The sequence below is a fragment of the Marmota monax genome, unplaced genomic scaffold, assembly GCF_021218885.2.
Source record: "Marmota monax isolate L192 unplaced genomic scaffold, Marmota_monax_Labrador192_F-V1.1 WCK01_AAM20220418_F8-fsc00052, whole genome shotgun sequence".
Lineage (NCBI taxonomy): Eukaryota > Metazoa > Chordata > Mammalia > Rodentia > Sciuridae > Marmota > Marmota monax.
This window is the reverse complement of record NW_026693473.1, coordinates 2650293-2675316: the sequence shown is the minus strand read 5'-3', so window position 1 is coordinate 2675316 and position 25024 is coordinate 2650293. Positions and strand designations below refer to the sequence as shown.

Below are 25024 nucleotides of genomic sequence, written 5' to 3'. Positions count from 1 at the left end.
AAATAAGATAAAGCTATTGTGACCATTTACAACAAAAAATATTTTAAAAAACAAAATTTTCTGAAAGAATAATCTATAATAGGGGTAAAGGACCAGATAGTAAATGTTTTAGAGTCTGCAGTGCAAAAATAGCCGTGACCAATATACAAACAGATGGGTGTGGCTGTATTCCCAAAAAACTGCATTTATAAGTATCTGAATTTTGCTTAATTTTCATATATCATGAAGTGTTTGACCATTTAAAAATGTAAACACTATCTGTGGCTTGTAGGTTGTACAAATCAGATATGGGATGGGGTAGATTTGGTCCATAGGTTATTCTTTACCAATCTCTCATCTATATACCTGCCTCAAATTACCTCCACCGTGTACCTAAGACTTGCTTTCTTAAAGGCCATTAATATCTAAGTAGTGGCAAGATTTAATGTTTTTCTTGTACCTAAATTCCTTGATCTCTTTGCTATATTTGGCTATCTTTTGACCCCCACCTCCTTTCTTTTGATACTATTCCCTTCTTTTTATTTCATGAAGTTATAACCATTCTGGTCCTTTCCCTTTCTTTCTGATGACTTATTCTCAATCTCCTTTGCTGGATGCTCTTCTTTCTTTCATAGTATAAAATGTAGAGATAGCCCCAAGTTCCTAAGCTCAGCTCAGTCTGTTCTTCATTACTTTTTGTACTACCTTTTTTGATTATCTCAGTCACTGTCATAACTACTAATGTATTCACACAGAAGACTTCCAATATGTTTCTAAAAGTCCAGACTCTATATATTTCTTGATAAATTTCTGCTGGATGACATCGATACCTCAAATTTCAAATATTTATTTTCAATTCATTCTCAAACTTCTCATTATCATAACTTTTCCAAATGCGCCTGGCTTTCATATTTGCTAACAGCATCACTAATATCCAAATTAAAAAAATAACCTTAAGTTCTTTTCTAACCCCCAAATTTAACAGCTTCCATTACCTTTCATAACTAAACAGCTTTACACACAGCAAGTTTCCCTCCATGATCCCTCACAGTTTCCCCTCCTTGCCTTTTATATAGTTATCATTTCAATTCAAAAGTCAATCACAAGCTCCCCCTCCACAGAAATTTCCTAATGAATAGAGGTTAATCATGTGCTTTAAAACCATATTTCTTATATCAATTAGTCCTCAACAATTTCCCCCCATCTACCTCTCTAGGTTACTTTCCTCCCAATGACTCTTCCTTTATAATTCATGCTTAACTATACTATGGCTTTGAACTCCAGGGACCAATTTTATCAACAGAAAATTCAATTTCATATTTCCTCTGTTGAATTTATATATTTTTTTACAATTTTTGTGGTACAGGGATTAAACCCATGGGGGCCCTCTATTACTGAGCTACATCCTCAGCCCAATACCTTACCCTTTTTTAAAAAAGTAATTTTTTATTTTGAGACAGGGTATGGCTAAGTTGCCCAGGCTATCCTTGAATTTGTGATCTTACTGCCTTAGCCTTCTGATCAGTTTCAGCCTCTGTACCCAAATTATGCATTATAATTTCTTGTGTATGTGTCTTATCTCCCAATTAGATGGTAAGCTTCTTAAGGGTTAGGAATATATTTTGCTAATTTCTATATTGTTTATAGGTCCAGTACAATACTTAACCATTTTAATGACTTTTGAACTATGGGAGAATGAAAAAGAATAACAGTGACTTCTTAACTGTTCTTATTACCTGCTGAATTCATAAAGTTATAATATCTCAATGTCTTACAAATTTTATTTGATTTCACTAACAGTAGGATGAAATATACTGTTGATGAGCTGACAACTTATTTTTAAAGTGTATGATGATTTTTATTATATTTCTCAGTGCTGCCTCATTTTTTCCTAGACTTTCAACCTCAAATTCAATTTATTAGCATGTAAAATGAAGTATGCAAATAATACTTTACTTTCATGTGTCCTAGAATAGTAATAAGGATCAGGTGAAACTCTGTTTAATATTCTTATTAGTATATCAAAATGGATTCTACTGGCATGTATGACTAAAGAACCAATAAATTAAAAAATATTCTTTCATGAACTATATAGTAAAAGTAACAGCTTCGTTTCCCTGTAGCTTATTCATCTTTTATTTCCAGTGCTAGCATAGCATTTGGAAGCTAAATATACTCAGTAAATGTTTGTTGAATGACTGGAACATCATTCTTTCCTTAGATTTCTTGATGCCAGTTAAAAATATATATTTAATTCACAGCATTAAGCATTTTTTAAGGAAAAAATCCCAACAGAACACACCACAAACCCCCAAACTCTCATCAGATTGTTAAACAACAAAATATTTACAAACATAATTAAACCATGATCTCAGGTTGCTTCTTGATAACATCTTGCACATTAATCATATACTTTTTAGGATTATACTTGCTGGTTTTGGTATAATTATCAGATAATTTATAAAGAAAGCAACTACCTCATTATCATGATATGCCCATTAGCACAAAAGCATGCCAAGCAGGCACTGTTGCACATGACCACCACATTTGCTTGCAGTATAAAAGATGTCTCGGTGATGTTATGAACATAAAGGCAAGTCTGAGAAGGCAGTGAGAAGACTTTGGCTTGTTTTTCTGAGCAAATTATTGTATACTGATGATCTCCTATTTCTTGGGATGAAGAGGAGTAGTTCATGACCAATTTCCTTCTCCAAGTTTTTTCATTTTCATCTATGGTATTTGGATCCCTCCAAACTTCATATGGCGGTTGCATTAATCCGCCAGTTCGGTCCATACAGGAAAATGTTAGTACAGCTCCTTTCAATGAGAGGAATGTACCTATAAAAACAATTTCACATCACTGGCAAATAAATTCTTTCTAAAAGAGCTTTTATTCATCTGTGGGCAATGAACATTTATATTATGATAATTTGTGTTTATAGTATCATAGTATTGCACGAATACACATAGATCGTAAATTTTTTAGTTCATCCATTGCATTAACTTAGAATCATAGAATATTAGGCCTAAAAAGAACCTAAGACATTAACTTGTCAAATTCTCTCATTTAAATGGGAAAACAGATCCAAGAAGATGATGACAGTTGGGCCAGGTCACATAGCAAATTAGTGACTGAGCTCTGACTAGAATTCTGATTTCTTGATTGCTAATTCAGGATTTTTCATTATTTTATATGATCCACTTTAAAATCATTTTATAAAAGACAAATTGAAAAATGCATAGCTTTCATTTATTGAAATAATTTCAACAGAAAAATAATTATATCATCTGATTCTCTTTTCTTATTTTATAGGTTCATTTACTAATATATGTTTCTTTTTTCTTTTCCTGACATTGAACACTCAATTAATGTCATGAAATTTCAATATCTGAAAAAAAAAAGAAATTTCAATATCTGGAGTTCATGCTAGAAATTTTAATTGTATGAATAACAAAAACCTTTAAAAATAACTACCTTCAGCTCTCAGGCAAGCCTACGCATCTGAATTCAGAAAAAGTGTTCATTTACCCGGATTCTTCAAGGTTGATTATCCACACCAGATCACTACTTATTAGTGATTTTTACTGGTCTCAGAAGACTGTATTCTATAGAACTAAGGAGGTAACTTAGGCTGGACTATCCTTTAAACAGTATTCTACTAGCCCTTTTTTATTTTGTCCTTTCATATTATGTAGAGTAAGGGTGTTAACCCAGGCTGATATATTTCAAGTATATATGTATGTATATGTATGTATGTGTGTGTGTGTGTGTGTATAGTGATATATAGTGTGACAGATACTTAAAAAAGGAAAGGTGGTAGATGAAAACACATTCTATTTAGGAAGTGCTTTTTCTTATAATTTAAACAACTTAAAAATTATAAAATTCAAAGTAACATTAGATGATCTAACATCTCAGCTGTATTTTTAAATCCACTTGAAAACTAAATAACCTGTACAAATCCTAGAACTGAGAGGATAGGGTTGTGGGGTTAGGTGCTTAGTATAGGGTCAAGGTATAAAATAACAGCTCTCTCAAAACTCCTTGTATAAAAAGATGCCAAAATATATACTACTCTGTAAAACCACATTTTCAAAACTACCTTTTCATAACTACCTGCTACAGAGAAATTTTTCTAAGTAGTGTCATGAGTCATATAATGGCGTATAATTCAGTCAATGAAGACCATATGTATAATGGAGCTATAAAATTCCTACCACCTAGTATGCTCCAGCCATCATAATATATTATTCATGTGGTTATGGTGATGCTGGTGTAGATCTACTGTGCTGCCAATTGCATAGGAGAGTAGCAATACAATTATGCACAGTATGTAATACTTGATAATGATAATAAATGACAATGTTACGGCTTTAAGTATTTACTATAGTACTCTACTCTACTTCTTTGTCATTGCTTCAATTTACTCCGTAAAAAATGTTTACTGTAAAACAATATGCTGTGTTATGGTGACAGCAACCTCATATAATTTGTGTTTACTAAGTCTCTTGGTTGCATCAAGAGGCCACATCTGATTGACTTATGACATTAGGTTTGTATAAGTACACTCTATGATGTTCACATGATGAAACTTCTAGTAATGCATTTCTTAATATAACCTTATCATTACATCAATATAACTACATGAATATCTTTGCATCCTTGATGTAGGTATGGCACAAATTAGGTTAAAAAGTCAAGAAACCCATATTTTAGAAGACATTTTACTTATTCCCAATGCTTATACACTGATGGCATTAAAATGACATTTTTTTTTCATTGAGCTGCCCTTGTCAAAACTGCTGCTTTGGTTTCTAATTTGTTTCCTATAGCAGACTGATACTAATGTGAAGGTTTCTTTGCATCATCCCATGGTAATTAGGGCTCAAAAAAATCCCGGCTCAAATTACTGCTTTTCTGATTTCTGTGAGTAATAAATTATCCTTTGTCTCTGCCATAGGAGTTGCATACCTTGCATCAGCATCTGTGAAACTGGCAACCTACCTTTATTAACTTGCACACAGAGTAAAATCTCAGAATCTATAGATCTTGATTCTCTAGAATGACAAAGGGAAGCCTCATAGGAGATACAATCAGAGAGACAGAGTGGTGCCAGATTATGCAGGTTCTTGTAGGACATGCTAAAGATTTAGACTTTTACTTGGAGTGATATAACTTAAATTTCATTTAACAGGATCATTCTTTCTGATGGGCATATTCTAAAGGGTATCAAAGTTAGAAAAAAGGAGAGCAGTGAAGAGATTAACATAATGATCCACGTGGAAAATAAATATAGCCCTCTTGAACTAGATGTAACAGTAGATATAGTGAGAAATGTCAGGATCTGAGAACATTGTGAAAGTTATGCCAGTAGGGTTTGCTAATAAATTGTATTTAAGATAGGAAAGAAACAGAGATCAAGGATGATTCAGATGTTTTTGATCTGAGCAACTTGAAGAACAGACTGACAATGGATATATAGGAAATACTGTGGAAAAAAAGAGAAATATCAGAAGCTCAGTTTTGGACATGTTAAGTTTGAGGTGTTTATTAGATAAACAAGAGGATGTCAAATATCTAGATTCCTGTGTCAGGAATTTGGGAACAGGTCCAAGCTATAAATATAAATACAAATAAAAACATATGATACATCAGATTATAAACGCATTTAAAATCATGAGGTTGGATAATTTCTTCTAGGCCTTCAATGTAAAGAGAAAAGAGAAAAAGTTAAAGGAGTCAGTCTTGGGGCATTATGTTGTTTTAAATCCAGTGCAATGAATTGAAAGAACCAATAAAGAAGACTGAGAAGGAACAGTTAGTACCACAGTAAGAAAAACAGATAAATATAAAGGTCTTTAATAAATGAGTGTTATAAGGTAGAGAGAATTGGTAATTTATATAATAGATTGCAGATATGTCAAGTAAGATGTGGCCTGATAATTTACCATTGGATTTACTTATTAAGTCAGTGGTCACCTATATGAAGGTAGTTTTGTTGAGTATGGGAGAAAGTATGATCAAAATGAGCTCCAAATAGATTAGGAGAATGAAATTAGAAACAGTGAATATACTACAAACATTTCAAAAATGAAATTTGCATTAAAAAAGAAGTGAAATAGGAGAATAGATTCAACAGAGGTTTTTCTTTTTTAGCTGGAGGAATAATGGTATATTTGTATGCTAATTCAGTAGAAAAAGACACATTTATTAAAAAGGAAATAGAGGAAAAATTTCTGGGTTGACATTGTTGAATAGGAGAAAAGGAGTATAATCTAGTGCACAACTGGAAAATTCTGTCTAGTTAGAAGCGTAGAGTTTACTAATAGTAACAGGAGAGAATAGGGAGATCATGGAGATATAGATATGTTATTTATCCTGTTCAGAGCTCTGTGTTACCGGTAATAAGGAAAGTGTAATAGATTAGTAGACAACAGAGTCAAGTAAGTTTTCATTTGTAGGATCAGCATCACCTGGGAGCTTGTTAAAAATGCAAATTCTCAGGCTCCACCCTAGACCCTATTGAATTAGAAACTCTAGGGTGGGGTCCATCCTAGAGTTTGTTTTATTAACAAACCCTCCAAGTGATATGAGAGAGAGAGAGAGAGAGAGACAGAGAGAGAGAGAGAGAGAGAGAGAGAGAGAAGGGTTTTCCTTTCTTGGGAGGTGTTTGATTACTGATTCCAATTCCTTACTAGTTATGGGTCTAATTCAGACTTTATTTCTTCATGATTCAGTCATCATAGGTTAAATGTTTCTAGAAAAGTATCTGTTTCTTTTAGGTCATCCGGTTTGTTAGTCCTCTCTCAAGATTCTTTTTGTTTCTATGGAATCAGTTATATAATGTTTTCCTCTTCATTTCTGATTTTATTAGATGTCCTTTTTTATTAGTTGGTATAGCTAAAGGTTTATCAGTTTTGTCTTCTCAACTAGCACCTTGTTTTGTTAAAAAATTGGGCTAAGGATTTGGGTAAACATTTTTCAAAAGAAAAGTTAGGGTCTGGGCTATAGCTCAGTGGCAGAGCACTTGCCTACCATGTGTGAGGTACTGGGTAGATCCTCAGCACCACATAAAAATAAATAAATAAAAATGGACTTTATTAAAAAAAAGATGAACAATTGGACAACAGGTATATGCAAAGATGCTCAACATCATTGATCATCAAGGAAATAAACACAAATCATAACCATGATGAGATAAAATATCACATCTGTTATGACAGTTATTATTTAAAATCAAAATCAAAAGACAACAATGTTGGTGAAGTGTGGAGAAACTGGAACCCTCTACACTGATAGTAGGAATGCAAAATGGTGAGACTGCTATGAAAAAGAGTGTGAAAGTTCTTCAAAAATTAAAAAATAGAATTAACATGTAAAATTAAAAATGTAAAATTTACAAACAGAATTAACATGTAATCTAGCAATACTGCTTCTGGGTATGTATCCCAGGATCAGGATCTTGAGGAGATAGGTATTCCTATGTTCACTGTAGTACTATTCACAATAGTGAAGTTGTGAAAACAACCTAAATGTCCAAGAGATGAAAGGATAAAAAAGGAATAGATACATACAATGTAATATTATTCAGCCTTAAAAAGAAGGAAATCCTATATTATTCAACAATATGGATGAATCTTGAGGATTTATATTAAGTGAAATAAGCTAGTCACAGAAGGACAAATACTGCATGATTCCATAAATGAGACATTTAAAATTGTCAAATCCATAGAAACAAAGAATAGAATGGTGGTTGCCAGGGGCTTGGAGAAGGGAAAATGGGGACTTGCTAATAAATTAGCATAAAATTTCAGGTATAAAAGACAAGTTCCAGAGATCTGAGGTGCAACATTATACCTATGAATAATACCATTGTTATGGTTTGGATGTGAGGTGTACCCGAAAAGATCATGTGTAAGACAATGCAAGAAGGTTCAGAGGAGAAATGATTGGATTGTGAGTCTTAACCCAATCAGTGACTTAATCCCCTGGTAGGGATTAAATGAGTGGTAACTGAAGTGATAGGATGCAGCAGGAGGAGGTGGGAACTAGGGGCATAGCTTTGGAGTATATGTTTGTATCTGGCAAGTGGAAATCTCTCTGCTTTCTGATCACCATGTGAGCTGCTTCTCTCTGCCATACTTTTCCACCATGATGTTCTGCCTCACCTCGAGCCCCAAGGAATGGAGCCAGCCTTCTGTGGACTAAGACCTCTGAAACTGTGAGGCCTCAAATAAACTTTTCCTCCTTTACAGTTGTTCTGGTCAGATCCTTTAGTCAGAAGCAGAAAACAACCATGGACAGTACCCAAAAGCTTGGCCAGTGAGTACTGGATGAAAAATAGATATTTCAGAGAGGGTGAAGCCTGGAACAACTATTACAGGTCAGCAAGGGAATGGTAAAGGATAAAATTTTACTTTAAAATTGAAATGGCTTTCATCACCTCTATTTTTTTTCTTATGAAACTCCAGTTTCATGTTTTATGTTTACTACTATGAATTATGACTTTCTCTCTTTCAATGGTTGATTATAGAATAAATTTGAACCCAGCCTCATAGCTTTCTCCTTTATAATTAATAGACTTTATTTTTAAGAGCAGTTTTAGTTTTACAAAAAATTGAGAGATAGTACGTAGAGATCCCATATATCTCTTTTTTCATTTCCCTATTTTACATTTTGCTTTTGTGTAATGTATCTATCATACTTGATGGACTGATATTGACACATTATTATTAACTAAAATTTTGAAAGAATAAAAACTGGCATTGAAACTTAAAGAAAAGACAGCTTCTCATTAAGTTGATAAGGGAAAAATGATAAATATTTTACAAATTAAATGCTAAAATTTAAATCTTTAATTTTTAAAATCACTTTTGGTCTGAGTTTGTTTGCTACAAATGGCAAAGAACTTCCCTACAAAATTGAGAGATCTGTTATATTAGTTCTGGGGACTATTTATTTCTATCCTTGTGACTTAGAAAACAACATTTGCTAGAATATTTTTGAGCTTTGTGCTAAGGTTTTCCTCAGTGCTTTTCAGAAACTTATTGCCCAAAGTGTTGATTAGGTTGGCAGTTCCACAATTTACTACTGCAGCAATGGTGATAACTCTTTTACCCTGAAAAATAGGTAAGTTACAATATGACAATGTTGGAACACAATATGATTTTATGAAGTTCTCAATAGTTCCTATTACACAAAAGATTTAAATACATAACCTTTGTCCTAAATCAATGCAAATTATTGATACTTTATATCTAAATTTGAAAAAGTAGCCACAAGGGAATGAATGAATAAAAACTCTTACCACTTGACAATACCACAACCGGCTCTATAAACCTCTGTTCATCTGCTGATGGTAGGTTTAGGGAGATGATTAATACCATTCCAAGACTGGTTCCAACAAACAGACAAGGAGAGACAGTAGAGTCATTTTTCCGTGCGAAGGATTCCATGAAGTATAAAGCTGTAATTGCTTCTTTAGAATCTTTGTCAATACTGGAGATACTAGAGCTTCTGGAACGATTATATGAATTCTCTCGGTTTTCTATGGAAATTTAAAAAGACTAAAATGAAGTATCAGTGTATTTACAAAACAAGTAAAGTCAAATTTAATACATGAAAACCAAAAAGTGTGAATATAAAGAATTTAATTCTTCATTAATTGACTTGGAAGGTAGTTTATCCAGCTTTGCACCAGCTTATGTTGAAGGTGGAGAGACTGAAGCTGGAAAGCAGACTTAAATAGTCAAGCTTATAAGAATTTCTGATACAGTTTTAATTGCACTTCCTTCCTATCTCTCAATTGTTCAAAGTATTCCTAATGATTTATTGCAGTTCCAATGTACTGACAATATTATGGCTACTGACATGAGAGGAACTACCTGAAATATTCTGTGACAAATACATTGGATGATCTGGGGAAATTATGAGTGGAAAAATTAAAATTTTACCAAGGCCTAAATGCAAATAGTATTTTTCTGAATTTGTTTGAATCAAATCTAGTTCTAATTTTGCCTAGAACCAAAGGAGCTATAGATTATGCCATCCTGTCAGTGGTGGTAATCTTTCTGAGAGGGCTTTAGTCCACTTAAAGGAAAGAGAATGGCCTCAGATCCTCTTGCTTATCAACACTTGCTCATGTGCATACTCCAACAAGCATAAACTCACCCATTTTAATTAAATGTTAATAGTGTTGTACTGTTCTTTTACTGCTCCAGGGTATAAGCTCCTCTTATTTTTCTTTTTACTGTCTTCACTCTTTTCCCTCTTGATAGGTCCAAATGTGCCTCCTAATTATTTTTGTAAAAGAGACTAAATATGACTCCTCAGAATATTTTTCCATGAAACAAAATATAGTATTCTTAATTTTCCCTTTCTATGTCTCAGCAAATTTATAAGTTTTTCATAAAACTTAGAGATTAGAGGTAGATAATCTATTTATTTTATAGATTTGAAGACAGAGACTTAGAGTTCAGTAATTTCCCCAGAATCCAGCACAAATTAGAGGCACAAATATCTAAAACTCAAATTTGGCAGCACTAGTAAAGTGATTAAAAGAGCATTATTTCTTTTATAACCCTTACGTGTTGCTTCTAGTTCAACCTTCCAGCTAATATATTTTTCCCAAACTTTTAACTGGTGGTTTGTTACCATTTGAAAGTTCACAGACTCCTGTGAGAGAGGACACCATTATCTGCACGTTCACAGGGCCAGATTCAATACAACATAATGTTAAAGAAACAAAAATTGAACAATAAATTTTACTTTAAATATTTTGAAGAATATAGATTATCAAAAATCTTAAGAGGGGCTGGGATTGTGGCTCAGTGGTAGAACACTCATCTAGCACATGCGAGGCCCTGGGTTTGATCCTCAGCACCACATAAAAATAAATAAATAAAGGTATTGTTTCCAACCACTTTCAAAAAAATAAAAAATGTTTAAAAAACCCTAAGAGATATTAAATAAGGAATTATTCTTAGAATAGCAAATCATCCTAAAATGATTTTTTTCCCTTTCTCTCTTCCTAAAATTTCTTATTAACAGGAGAGCAGCAGCAAAGTTAAAAGATTCCCCTTTCTTTTCCTTTCTTAACAGCTCCAGTCTTTGGTTCTGGTACTTTATTCCATGGCCCCATACTCATTCCATAAAAAAGCAAACAGACCTTCCTTTTTAAAATATATGAAGATGAAGTTCTAAGCTTGAGAATAAAATATTTTTTCTTGTCACCTTCATTTGACAGTTGAGGAAATTAAGCTTGTAAGACACTAAATAACTATCTACAGACAGAGATGCTAATTTTTATTGGAAGGATAGAGAATAGATTAAGGCATAGGTTTTCTGTTTTATAGAGTGGGTGGAGTCTCTCTATAGTGGAGTCATTCTCATTTTAGAGATGACTAAAGAAGTGAGGTAAGAAATGGATTTGGAGTTAGCTGCAGCCCCACCAGGCTCTCAGTGACTCATTGTCTAGTAGATATTTGTATCTTTTCAATGTGATTTCCATTCCTTGTTCACAGCACTTGTTTCCATTGTAAACCAAATTTTATCTGTAACCAACAAAATTGCTATGTTTAGCCTACCTTCTGTTGTAACTGGTAAAGAAATCTCCATGCAAGCAGCTGACTGAGCCTTTCGAAATGGGGGTCTTGCAGGACCCCAGCGATTTATTTTTGAAACATCAGCACTAGAAAGACGTTTTCCAGAACTGCAACTCTGAGAGGTTGGACTTGTGCAATGTCCATTTACATGGTCTGTGCCAAGAGGAAGAAGGCAGTGTAAATATCATAATTAAATCTTCACATAAAGGAACTGAAAGATGTAGATTAACAAATGAAAAGGAGTAAGAATCCCTTTTGTTCTGAACCATATAAATATGGCTCAGTCCTTGCTGTTTTTAGTTAGCAAAATATTTAAAATATATTTAATTTTAAGGAGTATTTTTATAATTTGACTAACATAGTTTAAAATTTATTCTACATCTCCACTATGTCCTTTATTATTTAATGGCAATATGAAATAAGTTATAATCTTGGACTTTTGTTACATAAATTAAATATACTCTAATTTATGTAAGTCTTGGAAGTACTTTCAGTACCTAGAGTTTAAATTTTTTTAGAACAGGAACATTTTGTAGCTGAGAATAGCAATTAAGAATATTGGGAGCCAGGCTGTCTGGGCATAAATTCTAGTTCTGCATCTTATTAGCTATATAAATTACTAAAATTCTCCATGCTTTAGTTTCTTCATCTGTAAATCTGAAATATTATTATCTGCCCCATGGAGTTTTGTGATTTTTGTGTGTGTACATGTGTATACATATGTGTAATTGTACATGTCACATGCCCAAATACATGCTGGCATACAGTGCACACTGAAAAAATATTATTATTATTACTCTTGTCCCAGAGTATAAAACTGCTCATGTCCAAATGATTACTGTTTATTTAGGCCTTGTGAGTTAAGCTTTGATTTGACATAACTGAAAAAAGAACAAAACAAAAAGAAGAAAAAAAACCCTTGAGGGTGGGGTTATAGTCATGCTAGGGGTACTAGCATGCCCTGGGTTCAATCAACTAAAAATATATTTTCTTATGTTTCTTAAAGATAACAAATTGTGTTTCAAACATTACCTTATAATCTTGCAATACACAGAACACATTTTGAAATGTGCTTCTTTGGTCATCCAAAGGATGATAGTTACATGCAGAAGAATGCTTAATACTACAGTGGACACATGGAACTAGTATTTGGTATGTACTTATAGCTAGTCAAGGGCGATAAAGGAATTTTAATATGTTAGCATGTGTTTTTTTAAATGAGAGTTAATATAAAATATTTAATTAGTGGGAACATTATAATACTATCTCATTTAATCTTCACAAAATGCTTCAATAGAGGTGCTTTTATTATTATCATTCTAATAATACAGATAAGGAAATCAAGCTCAGAAAAAAGGGTTCAGAAAATTTTCTCCTATTACCTACATGGCAATTGTGTAGGCAGAATTCTAACCCAGATTTTCTCAGTTAATATCTGTATGCTTAAAAACTGGAGCACAGGGTTAGCTAAGTATTTGGCAATGGATAACAATTTTGAAGACATATTTAGTAGGGTTTGGGAAGCAGATGTAATAAACACTGAGATCCAAGCCTTTTAGAACCAATCACTCCCCATTTTGACATAATATCTCTGGAAAGGCAGAAATATTTCATGGTGAAGCTTTAGTCAAGAACTCTGAGATTCCTCTTCTTTATCAAATCTAGACTTATAAATAGGAAGAATACTGAGGTCAACAGCTGGCATGAACAACTTCGTATGAATTAGAAAATGGCAACTACTGTAGAGGGGCAATGGCAACAACATGCCCCCTCTGAACTAGCCACAACCCTGGGTATATCCTTTGAAAAAAAACTTCCTTTTTCACAGACATGAGACCCTGCTCTAGGGGTCACAGTTTGTTCAAAGGAAAGTGGAATGAATTTCAGCCCTCTTCATACAAAAGTATGGCAGAGCCTTGAGAACAGGGAAATTTATCCACTTAGCCAGAACTCTTTGGACTTGCTAAACCGAAGCCATACCTGCCTAGCTGTTACCATCTTTTGGTGGTTGTTTCATGTAAATATGTCTAATTTCAGCTCATAACAGAGCAGTATCAATTAATATTACTCAATATACTTTTTCTTTTTTTTTTGCCCTATCTGCTGTGGTGGCCCAATTTCCCCCAGCTTCTCATTTTTGATTGGCTTACATTACCACACACAGGCACACCAGAGTTCTGTTTTCAATAGGGCTGATTAACTTTTTAGTAGTTTAAATGTTTAAATATATAGGAATGAATTTTCATTTTTAATATCTCTATCATCTTGCTAAATATTCAAGATAAATGTGAATTGGTATAAAACATTTAGAAAGCCAAGCACAGTGGAGCATGACTATAATCCCAGAAGCTTTGGAGGATGAAGCAGGAGGATTGTGAGTTCAAAGCCAGCCTCAGCAAAAGTGAGGTATTAAGCAACTCAGCGAGACCCTGTCTCTAAATAAAATACAAAATAGGGCTGGGGATGGGGCTCGGTGTTTGAGTGCCCCTGAGTTCAATCCCGGTACCAAAAACAAAACAAAACAAAACAAAAAAACCCAAACTTTTAGAAAGAAATTTAGTTATAGCTTAGATACAGTCATTCTGGAAACTTATGATAAAGAAATAATGCTAAATACACAATAAAAATATAAATATCTATTGATAAAGATATTCACTACAGTGTTAGATTAAAGACTAATTGGAAACCAGTTATCCTTTACAATCAAATAAAAGGCTTTAGGTAAATTGTTGTATATATCCTATACAGAGATATACTGAGTATTATCGTCTTTTAAAATATTTTGAAGTGCTTATAAAAACACATAAAATATGAATGCTATTATGTTTTGGTTATTTTCTGTTGTGTGCGCGCGCACACACACACGCACGCACACACACACACGCACGCACACACACACACACACAAAACAGAACAACCACAAAAAACCACTCCAAAGTTGATGTGTAACAACAATAATTTTATTGTGCTCACAGATTCTGTAGGCCAGGACTTTTACTAACTAGGTAAGTGTGGATGTCTTATCTGCATGATGGCATGGGGGCATTAGTTGAGAATGCTTCACTGGATGGGGACTTTGATTCCTTTGTATTCTCACATGCCTGGCCCACAATCATGCAAAGGCTGAGATGGGTGGGAACTGTCAATGGAGGCAGTTCAAGAGGTTTATGCTTCAGAAGTTTTGGGAATGGTGGCCTCAGGGTAGTTGGCCAGATGTCTCAGGGTTCAAAGGGTCTGGAAAATAATTTTTAAGATGGGATGGAAGCAATTTTTCTGCTTCTTTGGACATTGCAATGATGGCTTTATTTGGTTTTGAAAGCAACTTTTCAGAGCCCAGTCAAGAGGCCACTTAGTATATCAAAAGACAACTATTGTGGTAGATTCCTGATCTTACTTCTAGCAATATGTTCTTAAATTCAACAGTTGATTGGCAGTGATGTTCTGGTTTTCCACCTGTAGTAAAGGTGTCTGGTCCTTTAGTACATCTGTATATTGACCTTATTCTAAAAGTCACACCTGTAGACCAAGCTTAGAGTCCACATCTCTAGTTTCTTAAGGATCTGATAAGTACATACTTTCTTGTACTAATCTCTTTCTGCATGACATAGCCAGCCAGAATGAATGGCTCCTATTTCTTACAGCTGCCCCCTGATTATATTGGTGATTTAGTCCAGCTGTCATGTACTCCAGTAATATAACATGTAGAGAAAATTTAACATTCTAAAAATTTCAGCCTTAAAGCAATAATTAAAGTTAAGGGACATGGCTATTCTCTATTTTAGACAAAAATTCTCAAATTTTAAAAATTACACATTTAAAAAAATCATTAAATAAAGAAATGACTTACTAAAAATGTCATATTGTATTCAACTGAAGTTATTTTAAAAATTATCACTTACTAAGGCTTTGTAGAAGACTGCAAATAAAGATTTGATTTAATATGAGTTTTGTTAAACAAAATTTTTAATATACATTTCCCAGAAAATTAAAAATTCTATGCCATAGAGGTTGACTCTATGATGAAATAAATGTTGAACTAAATAAAAAATGAGCACTGGATTTTAAAAACCATGAAGATAAATAAAATACAAAACTCTGCACTTAACCATATTAATTATAGCCAATATAAAACAATTGATTCAAATAATTGAAAATCCACATTAACTTTATTCTTGCCCTACTTTTATAGTCAATTCTTTGTCTCCTTCCTTCATCATTGTTCATGTAACCCTAGTTAGGGGACAAGGCCTATCAATCAATTTAATGTTGGTTGGTTGTCTGATTTTGTTTAAGCAAGAAAAGAATTTCTCAAAGTATATTCACAGTTCAAAATCTCAGGGAGGGGCTGGGGTTGTGGTTCAGTAGTATAGCACTTGCCTTGCATGAGTGAGGCCCTGGATTCGATCCTCAACACCACATAAAAATAAATAAATAAAAATTAAAGATATTAAAAAAAAATCTCAGGGAGAACCTATGAGGTATATTCAGAAGCTTTGCAGGCCAAAATAATGTTCAACCACACTAGAGGTCATAGAGCAAGAATACAATTTATATGTGCTTTTTGTCTGGATTCTTTCATGTTGTATGTGTCAATCATTTTTTAAAAAATAATATTGATTTTTTAGTTGTAGTTGGACACAATACTTTTATTTATCTATTTTTATGTGGAGCTGAGGATCAAACCCAGGGCCTCGCACCTGCTAGGCAAGTGCTCTACTGCTGAGCCACAATCTCAACCCCCTAGTCATTTCTTTTTATTGCTGAGTAGTATTCCACTGTCTGGATATGCCACAATTTAACAAGTCATCCACCTTTTGATGGATACTTGGGACTTTTCAGACATCAATTATCTTTCAGAGAGATTTAAAAATGAAGTAAATATTCTTGCTTACCCACATATTTACCATTTATAATGCTCTTCATTCCTCTGTGTAGATTCAGATTACCCTCAGAACTGTTTTCCTTCTCTCTGAAAGACTTGCTACAGCATTTCTTAAAGCACTTTATATTTGGTGCTGGATTCTTTCAGCTTTTGTTTCTCTGAAAAAGCATTGGTTTCCCCTTCATTTTAAAAAGATATTTATGTTGGGTACAAAATTCTAGTTGGACAATTTTTCCTTCAATAGTTTAAAAATGTTCTTCCACTGTCTTCTAGTTTGTGTTAAAGTGGAGATGTCCAATTTGTTCCTATATTTGTACCTCAATATATTAATGTCTTTCCCCATCCAGATGTTTTTAAGAATTCCAATTATGATGTAACTTGTACAATTTTCTTTATATTTCTTGTGCTTGAAATTCATTAAGTTTCTTGGATCTGTGGATTTATACTGTTCACCAAATTAGGAACATTTTTGACTTATTCAAACATTATTTCTGCACCACACATTTTCCCCTCCTGAGAGTTTTACTTCATCTGAGTTAGGCAACATGGAGTTGGCCAGCCTGTCACTAATTCTCTGGGAACAATTTTTGATCTTTTCATTCTTTTGTTTCATTTTAGATAGTGTATCTTAGCATATAGTAATGTTTTCTTTTGCAGTATCAATTCCACTATTAAGCCCATCCAGTGTATTTTCATCTTAGACGTTATGTTTTTGATTTTTAGAAGTTTAAGTTAGGTCTTTTTGATATTTCCATTTACTTCTTAATATGCTTGTGCTTTCTTCTACCTTCTTGAGCACATGGAGTGTATTTTAAATAATAATTTAATGTCTTTGTCTATAAATTCTATCCTAAATGCCATTGCTGAGTCAGTTTCTATTGATTAATACTTTCTCATCATAGATTATAATCTTCTGCTTCATTGCATGCTAGATATTGGAAATTTTATGTTATAAAGTGCCTTTTTCTCTGTTGCTTAAATATATTTAAACTTTCCTTAAGGGCACAATAACATTTCTTAGAATTTTTTTTTTCTCTTTTGCTTTTCATTTTAGGTAATTGCAGATACACACTAAGTTGCAAAAAAAATGTACAGCATAGGAGAATAGCATGTGCATAAGTGAAATGAATGATCAATGATAATGGGACAGGAAGGAAGAATTAAGAATACTTTGATATTATTATAAGGTACTTGCACTATCTATAAAACAGTATTATGTTATTTAAAAGAGAACTTGGATTAGTTGTAAAAGTATATTGAAAACTCTAGGACAATGGGAAAAAAAGTAAAAACAAATAATAATTGATACGAGAAAAAGAAATCCTATAAAATTCTCAGAACCCATATCACCCCTCTCCCAACTCCAAGCAGCCCAGCATGGAGAGACATGCCCTCCACTAGTGGGTTAGAGAGAGAATTAATATCAGGCCTTACACATGAAATGTACCATGCTACCACGCAGCATTGGAGAAATGCAGTGATGGATAAAGCCTCCAACCAACTTGCAGACTGAGCAACTAAAATTGCATCAGGCCAAGTGATGACTGCTTTCACCACTCCTCCTCTAACCTCATGGCAGAGTATGGAGCAAGACTTTACCCACTGGGGTGCAAGGCACAAAAGATAACAGGGGATTTATCTTGGACTATAGTGCCAGGCCCATTATTGTAATACCCAACACCTGGTAGAAACTAAAGGCCCATGTACAGGCCAGAGCTTATAGATTGAGCCTCTATATCAACCCAGGAATCGGGAGAAGATCTGTGCATTGGTTGCATAGACTTAAGTTTTAATCTGCATCATTTCTAGCCTTGGAGTGGGCTTGAGGCACAACTTTCCTTCTCCTGAGATTGTGCAGGCTCCTGTACCTATGAGACTCAGGTGTGACCATGCTTAGCATCAGCTCTGGTGGCCAGGGGAGAGCCTTCACCAACACTATCTCAACCATGGGCAGCATATCATAGTATAAAATCCATTTTTTGGGAATAAGACAGATTACTAAACACAAGACTTTGCCCTGGGATTTACTGCTGGGCTGGTGAAACTTAACGCTATGTATATCCTAACAGCCCATATCTCTAGGCTGGTATGAAGATGGAGTCTCTGGAACTATTTCAGTGACAGGGGAAGACACACAGCCCTAGTCTATTAGCAGCAATTTTTATTGGCTGCAGTAGTTTAGGGCCACAATACACCTCAGCAATAAGCAGCACATAGAAGTGTGGGTCTTGATCTTACTGCAGTGTTGTGCTGGTTTTGGTAAGTTGTGGGCTCAGGGTATAAAACACAGCTTGGTGACATTGGTGGTAAGAAATGTGCTAGAGGAGACTGGGGTTGGTCCATCCATGGTGACTACCCATAGCCAGGCAGAATTCTGCAGTATATTTCCACAGATGTAACTGTCAACAACTGGGCCTATCCTGGACTCAGCAAGAAACTTATGGGGATAAACTACTCTTTCTAAGTATACTACTGGTTGTCTCTAAACAACAAATCAATAGTGTATTTGGGACAAATCTGGGCTTAGATTGCCCTTTAGTACTGAAATAGTGACGACACACCACTAGCAGGCTCCAGGCAAATCTGGACCTGGATACTAGCCTGTTCTGAATCATAGAAATGATTACAGTCTCAGAGAAAATAAGGAGACTGCTTGGAATTCCTGGAAGGAAAGATACAAACAATCCAGGTTGGGAAGACTGGAATAAACACCTGATTCTTTATTGCTCATGCCAATAAGCATCAAAATGATTTTCAAATGAGGTGCCAGAGACAAACCAGATAGTATGATAGTCAACTTTTCATCACTGTGACAAACTACTTGACAAAAACAACTTAAAGGAGGAAAGATTTAATTTGTCTCAAGATTTCAGAGTTTTTGGTCCATTGTTTTTTGACTGAGGCATGGCAAAACATCATGGCAATAAGAATATGTGGCAGAGAAGGCTGTTTACCTCATGGCAGCCAAAGAACAAAGAGAAAGGAAGAGAGAAGGGGCCAGGGACAAGGTATAGTCCCAAAGGGAATATCCCCAAAGACCTACTCCCTTCAACTAGGTCCTACCTCCTACAGTTTCCACTACCTCTGAATAATCCAAAGTATAAATCCATTGATGATTAATCCATGATGATGCAGTAGATGAGGTTAAAGCCTTTGCATACAAATCAATTCCTAAAGGTCTCACCTTTGAACATTACTGTATGGATACCAAGTCTTCAACATATGAGCTTTTTTAGGAAAAATTCCATATACAAACCATAACAAATAGTGATAAGCATGGAAAAATCAAGAGAATTGAAAATTGTTTTAAGGAAAAATCAACAAACTTAAAGAAAATTTGGAAACATTTCAATATTCTAACAGAAATTTAATAAAGAGATGAAAGCAGTTTAAAAAATCAAACAAATTCTTGAGCTGAAAAATATACTCAGTAAAAATAAAAACACTTTGGAAGGCATCAATAAGAGGATAGATCAAACAGAAGATTTAGTAAACTCAAAGCTAAGTTATTTGAAAATATACAGTTTGAAGAGAAAAGTAAAAAATAATGAAGAGGAGTGAAGAAAACTTATGTAAACATTAGGATAGTATTAACGGGGAAATATTTGGGTTATTAGGGTTCAAGGACTTTAAAATGTCAAAGGGGTATGTTGTTATTTCTTTTTTCTTTATTTGGCATGGTGGATTGAACTCAGGGGCAGTCAAACACTGAGTCACATTCCCAGACCCTTTTAAAAATATTTTATTTAGAGACTGAGTCTCACTGAGTTGCTTAGCACCTTGCTGTTGCTGAGACTGGCTTTGGACTGGCCTCAGCCTCCCAAGCTGCTGGGATTATAGGTGTGTTGTTATTTCTTATTCTATTCTACTAGAGTAAATTAATTATGAAGGAAGATAAGATATGGAGAAAGCAAGGAACTACAACAAAATAAGAAACAAGTTATGTAATGGCTATAGTAAAACCTTACCTATAAATAGTTACCATGAATGTAAATAGATTAAATCCTACAATTAAAAGACAAAAGAACTAAATAGATAAACAACAATAAAACAAATAAGACACAACTGCATACTGCTTACAATAAACTCATCTTATCTTTAAGGACATACATACACTGAAAGTAAAGGGATGGAGTTAGATATCCCATGCAGATGTAAAATTCAAGGAAAGAAGTAGCCATAATAATATAACAATAATTTTTAAATACAAAGCAGTAAAAAGAGACAAAATAGGTCATTATATAAGAATAAAGGGATTAATTCAGCAAGAAGAAAGTATAATCCTGAATGTATATGTTCCCAATACTGGATCATCCCAATATATAAACCAAATATTAATAGACCTCCCCTTCTGTAGGCTCTCACTTCATGCTGTTACCTTTGCTCTGTAAAGCTTTTTAAATCTGATGCCATTCTCCTATTGATTCTTGGTTTTATTTCTTCAGCGTTAAGATTTTTATTAAGGTAGCTGGTGCCTGCACCAATATGTTGTAGTATTGACCTTATGTTTTCTTTTAACACTTGAAGTTTTTCTGGTCAATTTCCTAGGTCTTTGATTCACTTGGAGTTGACTTTTGTGCAAGGTGAGAGATAGGCATCTAGTTTCACTCTTCTCCATGTGGATATCCCGGTTTTCCTAGTACCATTTGTTAAAAAGGGTATTCTTTCTTCAATTTATGTATTTGGCACCTTTGTCAAAGATCAGATGACAGTATCTATAAATTTATCTCTGTGTCTTCTATTCAGTAGGTCTTCATGTCCATTGTTATGCCAAATACCATGGTGTTTTTGTTACTGTATCTCTAGAGTATAATTTGAGATAGTGATGTGTCCAGCGTTGCTTTTATTATTATTACTTTGGCTATTCTGGATCTTTTATTTTTCCAAATGCATGATAGGACTGTTTTTTCTAGTTCTGTGAAGAAGGACATTGGTATTTTGATTGGGATTGCATTAGATCAGTAGACTACTTTTGGTAATATGGCCTAAAATTTTGATAATATTAATTCTGCCTATCCAATATCTCCATGGGAGATCTTTCCATCTTCTAAGGTTTTCTTCAATTATTTTCTATGGTGTTCTATAACTTTTATTGTAGAGGTTTTTCATTTCATTGGTTAGGCAATTCCAAGATATTTCATTTTCTCAAGGCTATTGTGAATGAAATTGTTTTCCTGTTCTTTTTCAGCAGATTAATTATTAGAGTATAAGAAAGCAGTTGATTTTTTTATGTTGATCTCATATCCTGCAACTTTCCTGAATATGGTTATGACTGGTAGAATTTTTTGGGGGTTTTCTAAATATAGGATTATGTCAACAGAAAACAGACATAATTTGACTTTTCACATTTGTATTTCTTTAATTTCCTTTTCTTTCCTGATTGCTCTGGCTAGAGTTTTAAGAACTATGTTAAGTAGGAGTGATGAGAAAATGCTTTCAGCTTTTCTCTGTTCAATATGATTTTGACTTTAATTTTTCATATTTAGCCTATATAATGTTGAAGTAAGTTCCATCTACCCCTAGTTCCTCCAGCGCTTCTCATGTGAATATGTGCTGAATTTTATAAGATGCTTTTAATGTATTTGAGATGATCATGTGATTTTTGTCCTTAATAATATTTATGTGACGAATTTCATTTATTGCTTTACCTATGTGAACCAACCTGGGATCCCTGGGATGAAACAAACTTGATTGTGGTGTAAAATCTTAGTATGTTTTTGAATGCAGATTGCTAATATTTTATTAAGTATTTTGTGTCTATATTCATTATAGATATTGATTTTCTTTGCTTAATGTGTCTTGTTTGTTTGGGGGAATAGGAATTGAATCCAACGGTACTTAGCCACTGAGCTACATCCCCAGTCCTTCTTTTAAAATTTGGGACAGGGTCTCACTAAGTGGCTTAGAGCCTCACTAAGTTGCTGAGGTTGGCTTTGAACTTGCAGTCCTCCTGCTTCAGCCTCCTGAGCCACATGCCTGTAAATGAATGTGCTACTATACCCAGTGCTTCATGTGTCTTCACAGAATTAATTTGGGTGTATTCCCTCCCTTCCTATTCGTGGAATAATTTGAGGAATACTGGTATTAATTCTTCCTTAAAAATCCAGTAGAATTCAGCTAAGAATCCATCTGGTCCTGGGCTTTAATTTGGTGGGAGGCTTTTATGACTCCTTTAATTTCATTGATTAATATGGATCTGTTTAGGTTTTCTATATTCATTTGGTTCATTTTTGTTAAGTTGTATGTGTCTAGAAACTACATCTTCTAGAATTTCCAGGTTTTTGGAGTGTAAGTTTTAAAAATAGCTCCTGATGATGCTGTGGATTTCAGAAATTTCCAAGGTAAACTTCCCTTTTCATCTTCAATTTTGTTGATTTTGGTGTTCTTTTTCTTTTTCTTTTTTTTGGTTAGTTTGGCTAGGAGTCTATTAATCTTGTTTACCTTCTCCAAAGAATCAGATATTTATTACACTAACTCTTTGTGTTAATTTTATAATCTTGATTTCTATAATTGTGGCTCTGATCCTAATTATTTCCTTCTTCTACTGGTTTTGGAATTACTTTGTTCATGATTTTCTGGGGTCTTGAGATGTAACATAGAATGTTTCTTTGTGATTTTTCTTTTTCTTCTTCTTTTTCTTAATGTGGGCATTTCATAGTATCCAGAGATTTTGATACATTGTATCACTATTTTTGATTCTAGAAATTAAGATTTCTCCTCTTATTTTCTTTATGACCCATTCTTTATTCAAGAATATTGATCAGGGCTGGTGATGGCTCAGTGGTAGAATGCTTGCCTAGTGTGTGTGCGATGCCCTGGGTTTGATCCTCAGCACCACATAAAGATAAATAAAACAAAGGTATTGTGTCCAACTACAACTAAAAAATAAATATTTTTAAAAAAGAGTATTGATCAATCTCTGTGTTTATGTGATCGCTCTAATTTTTCTTGTTGATTTTTAATTTTATTCCATTATAATCTGAAAAGATGTAAGAGATTATATTGATTTTTTTTGGTAATAGCTAAGTGTTATGGTTTTGATGTGAAGTGTGCCCCAAAAGCTCATGTGCAATAGGGCTTAGAGGTTAAATGATTAGGTTATGAGACCCTTAATCTAATCAGTGCATTAATTCACTGATAAGGATTAACTGGGTGCCAACTATAGGCAGGAAGGGTGTGGCTAGAGGAGATGGGTCTTTGTGGGCATGCCTTTGGGGTATATATTTTTCCCATGGTGAGGACAGTCCCCCCACCCCATACTCTGCATCCTGGTGCCGTGACATGAGCCAATTTCCTGCGCAACACTCTTCTGCCATGATGATCTATTTTCCTTAGGTCCCAAAGAATAGAGTTGGCCATGTACAGACTAAGATATCAGAAACTGTGAAAATCCAAATAAACTTTTCTTCCTCTGTGTTCTCATCAAGTCTTTTGGTCACAGCAATGAAAAAGGTGACTGAAATAGTAAGACCTCCTTTGTGATCTAAAAATTATCTATTTTTGAGAAAGTTCCATGAATACTGCTGAAGAAAAAGTAGATGCAGATGTATGTGGATGAAACAGTCTATTCATTGTATTAAGGTCAGAAGTACTGATTTGATGACTTATCTGTTGGTGAGTAGGATATTTTGAAATCATCTAGTATTATTGTACTGGGTTCTGAGTCTTTTTTTTTCTATGTAATTAGGTGCACCAATATTAGGAGTATAATATTTACTATTGTTATATCTTCTTGGACTATTTCCTTTCCAGTAAATAGTGACTTTCTTGTTTACTTTTTGTTTGAAATCTACTTTGTTAGGTATTTGACTATCTACTCTTGCTTGTTTGCAGATACCATTCACATGGAACATTTTTTTTTCCCATGCTTTTCTTTTCAGTCTGTGGATGTCTTTGCCTATGAGATGAGCCTCTTTCAAACAGCATGTAATTGGGTCTTATTTGTTAACCCACTCTGACAATCAATGTCTTTTAATTAGAGATTTGAGACCATTTATATTCAGAGTTATTATGGAGAGAGGTTTATTATTTCTTGACATTTTGATTTATTTTACATATTTAATTTGTTCTGAATTTTCATTTATTTAACTGCCCTTCTCGTGATCTTCACCCATTCAGGACTTGTGAGGTTTGTTTTTGAGTTCTTCTGTGTGTAGTATTAAGTATTTTACATAGTGATGGCCTAGTGGTCACTAATTCTCTCAGTTTAGTTTTATTGAGAAGAGGTTCTATTTCTCCTTTGATTTTTGAATGATGGTTTTGCTGTGTATAGCAATCATAGTTGGCATGTGTTTTCTTTCAGAGCTTGGATTGTCTCCTTTCTAGCCCATCTGGAGTTTGAAGTCTGATTTGCAAAGTCAGAAGTAAGTATTATTGGTTTATGTCTAAATGCTGTCTGACATTTTTTCTTGTGGGTTTTAATATCCTATCTTTATTTCCTATGTTGGGCATTTTGATTATGATGTGTCTTTGAAAGGTTATTTTTTAATCTTGTTTGTTAATATACCCTATCTTTGAGGTATGATGTTCTATTCTGTTAGTGATGCTTTCAATTGGGTT

General features: G+C 34.0%; 1 protein-coding gene across 8 annotated transcripts in view; it reads right to left on the bottom strand.

The window, feature by feature from the left end:
• The window catches only part of Stxbp5l (syntaxin binding protein 5L), a 350200-nt gene that overhangs the window by 17676 nt on the left and 307500 nt on the right, over positions 1-25024 (bottom strand). For all 8 annotated transcript variants that reach the window (XM_058583478.1, XM_058583479.1, XM_058583477.1 and 5 more), the window contains 3 exons: positions 11566-11736; positions 9288-9527; positions 2457-2817 (listed from right to left, as the gene is read on the bottom strand). In XM_058583478.1, coding sequence (XP_058439461.1) covers positions 2457-2817; positions 9288-9527; positions 11566-11736 — 772 coding nt within the window. The remainder of the gene's footprint in view (positions 1-2456; positions 2818-9287; positions 9528-11565; positions 11737-25024) is intronic.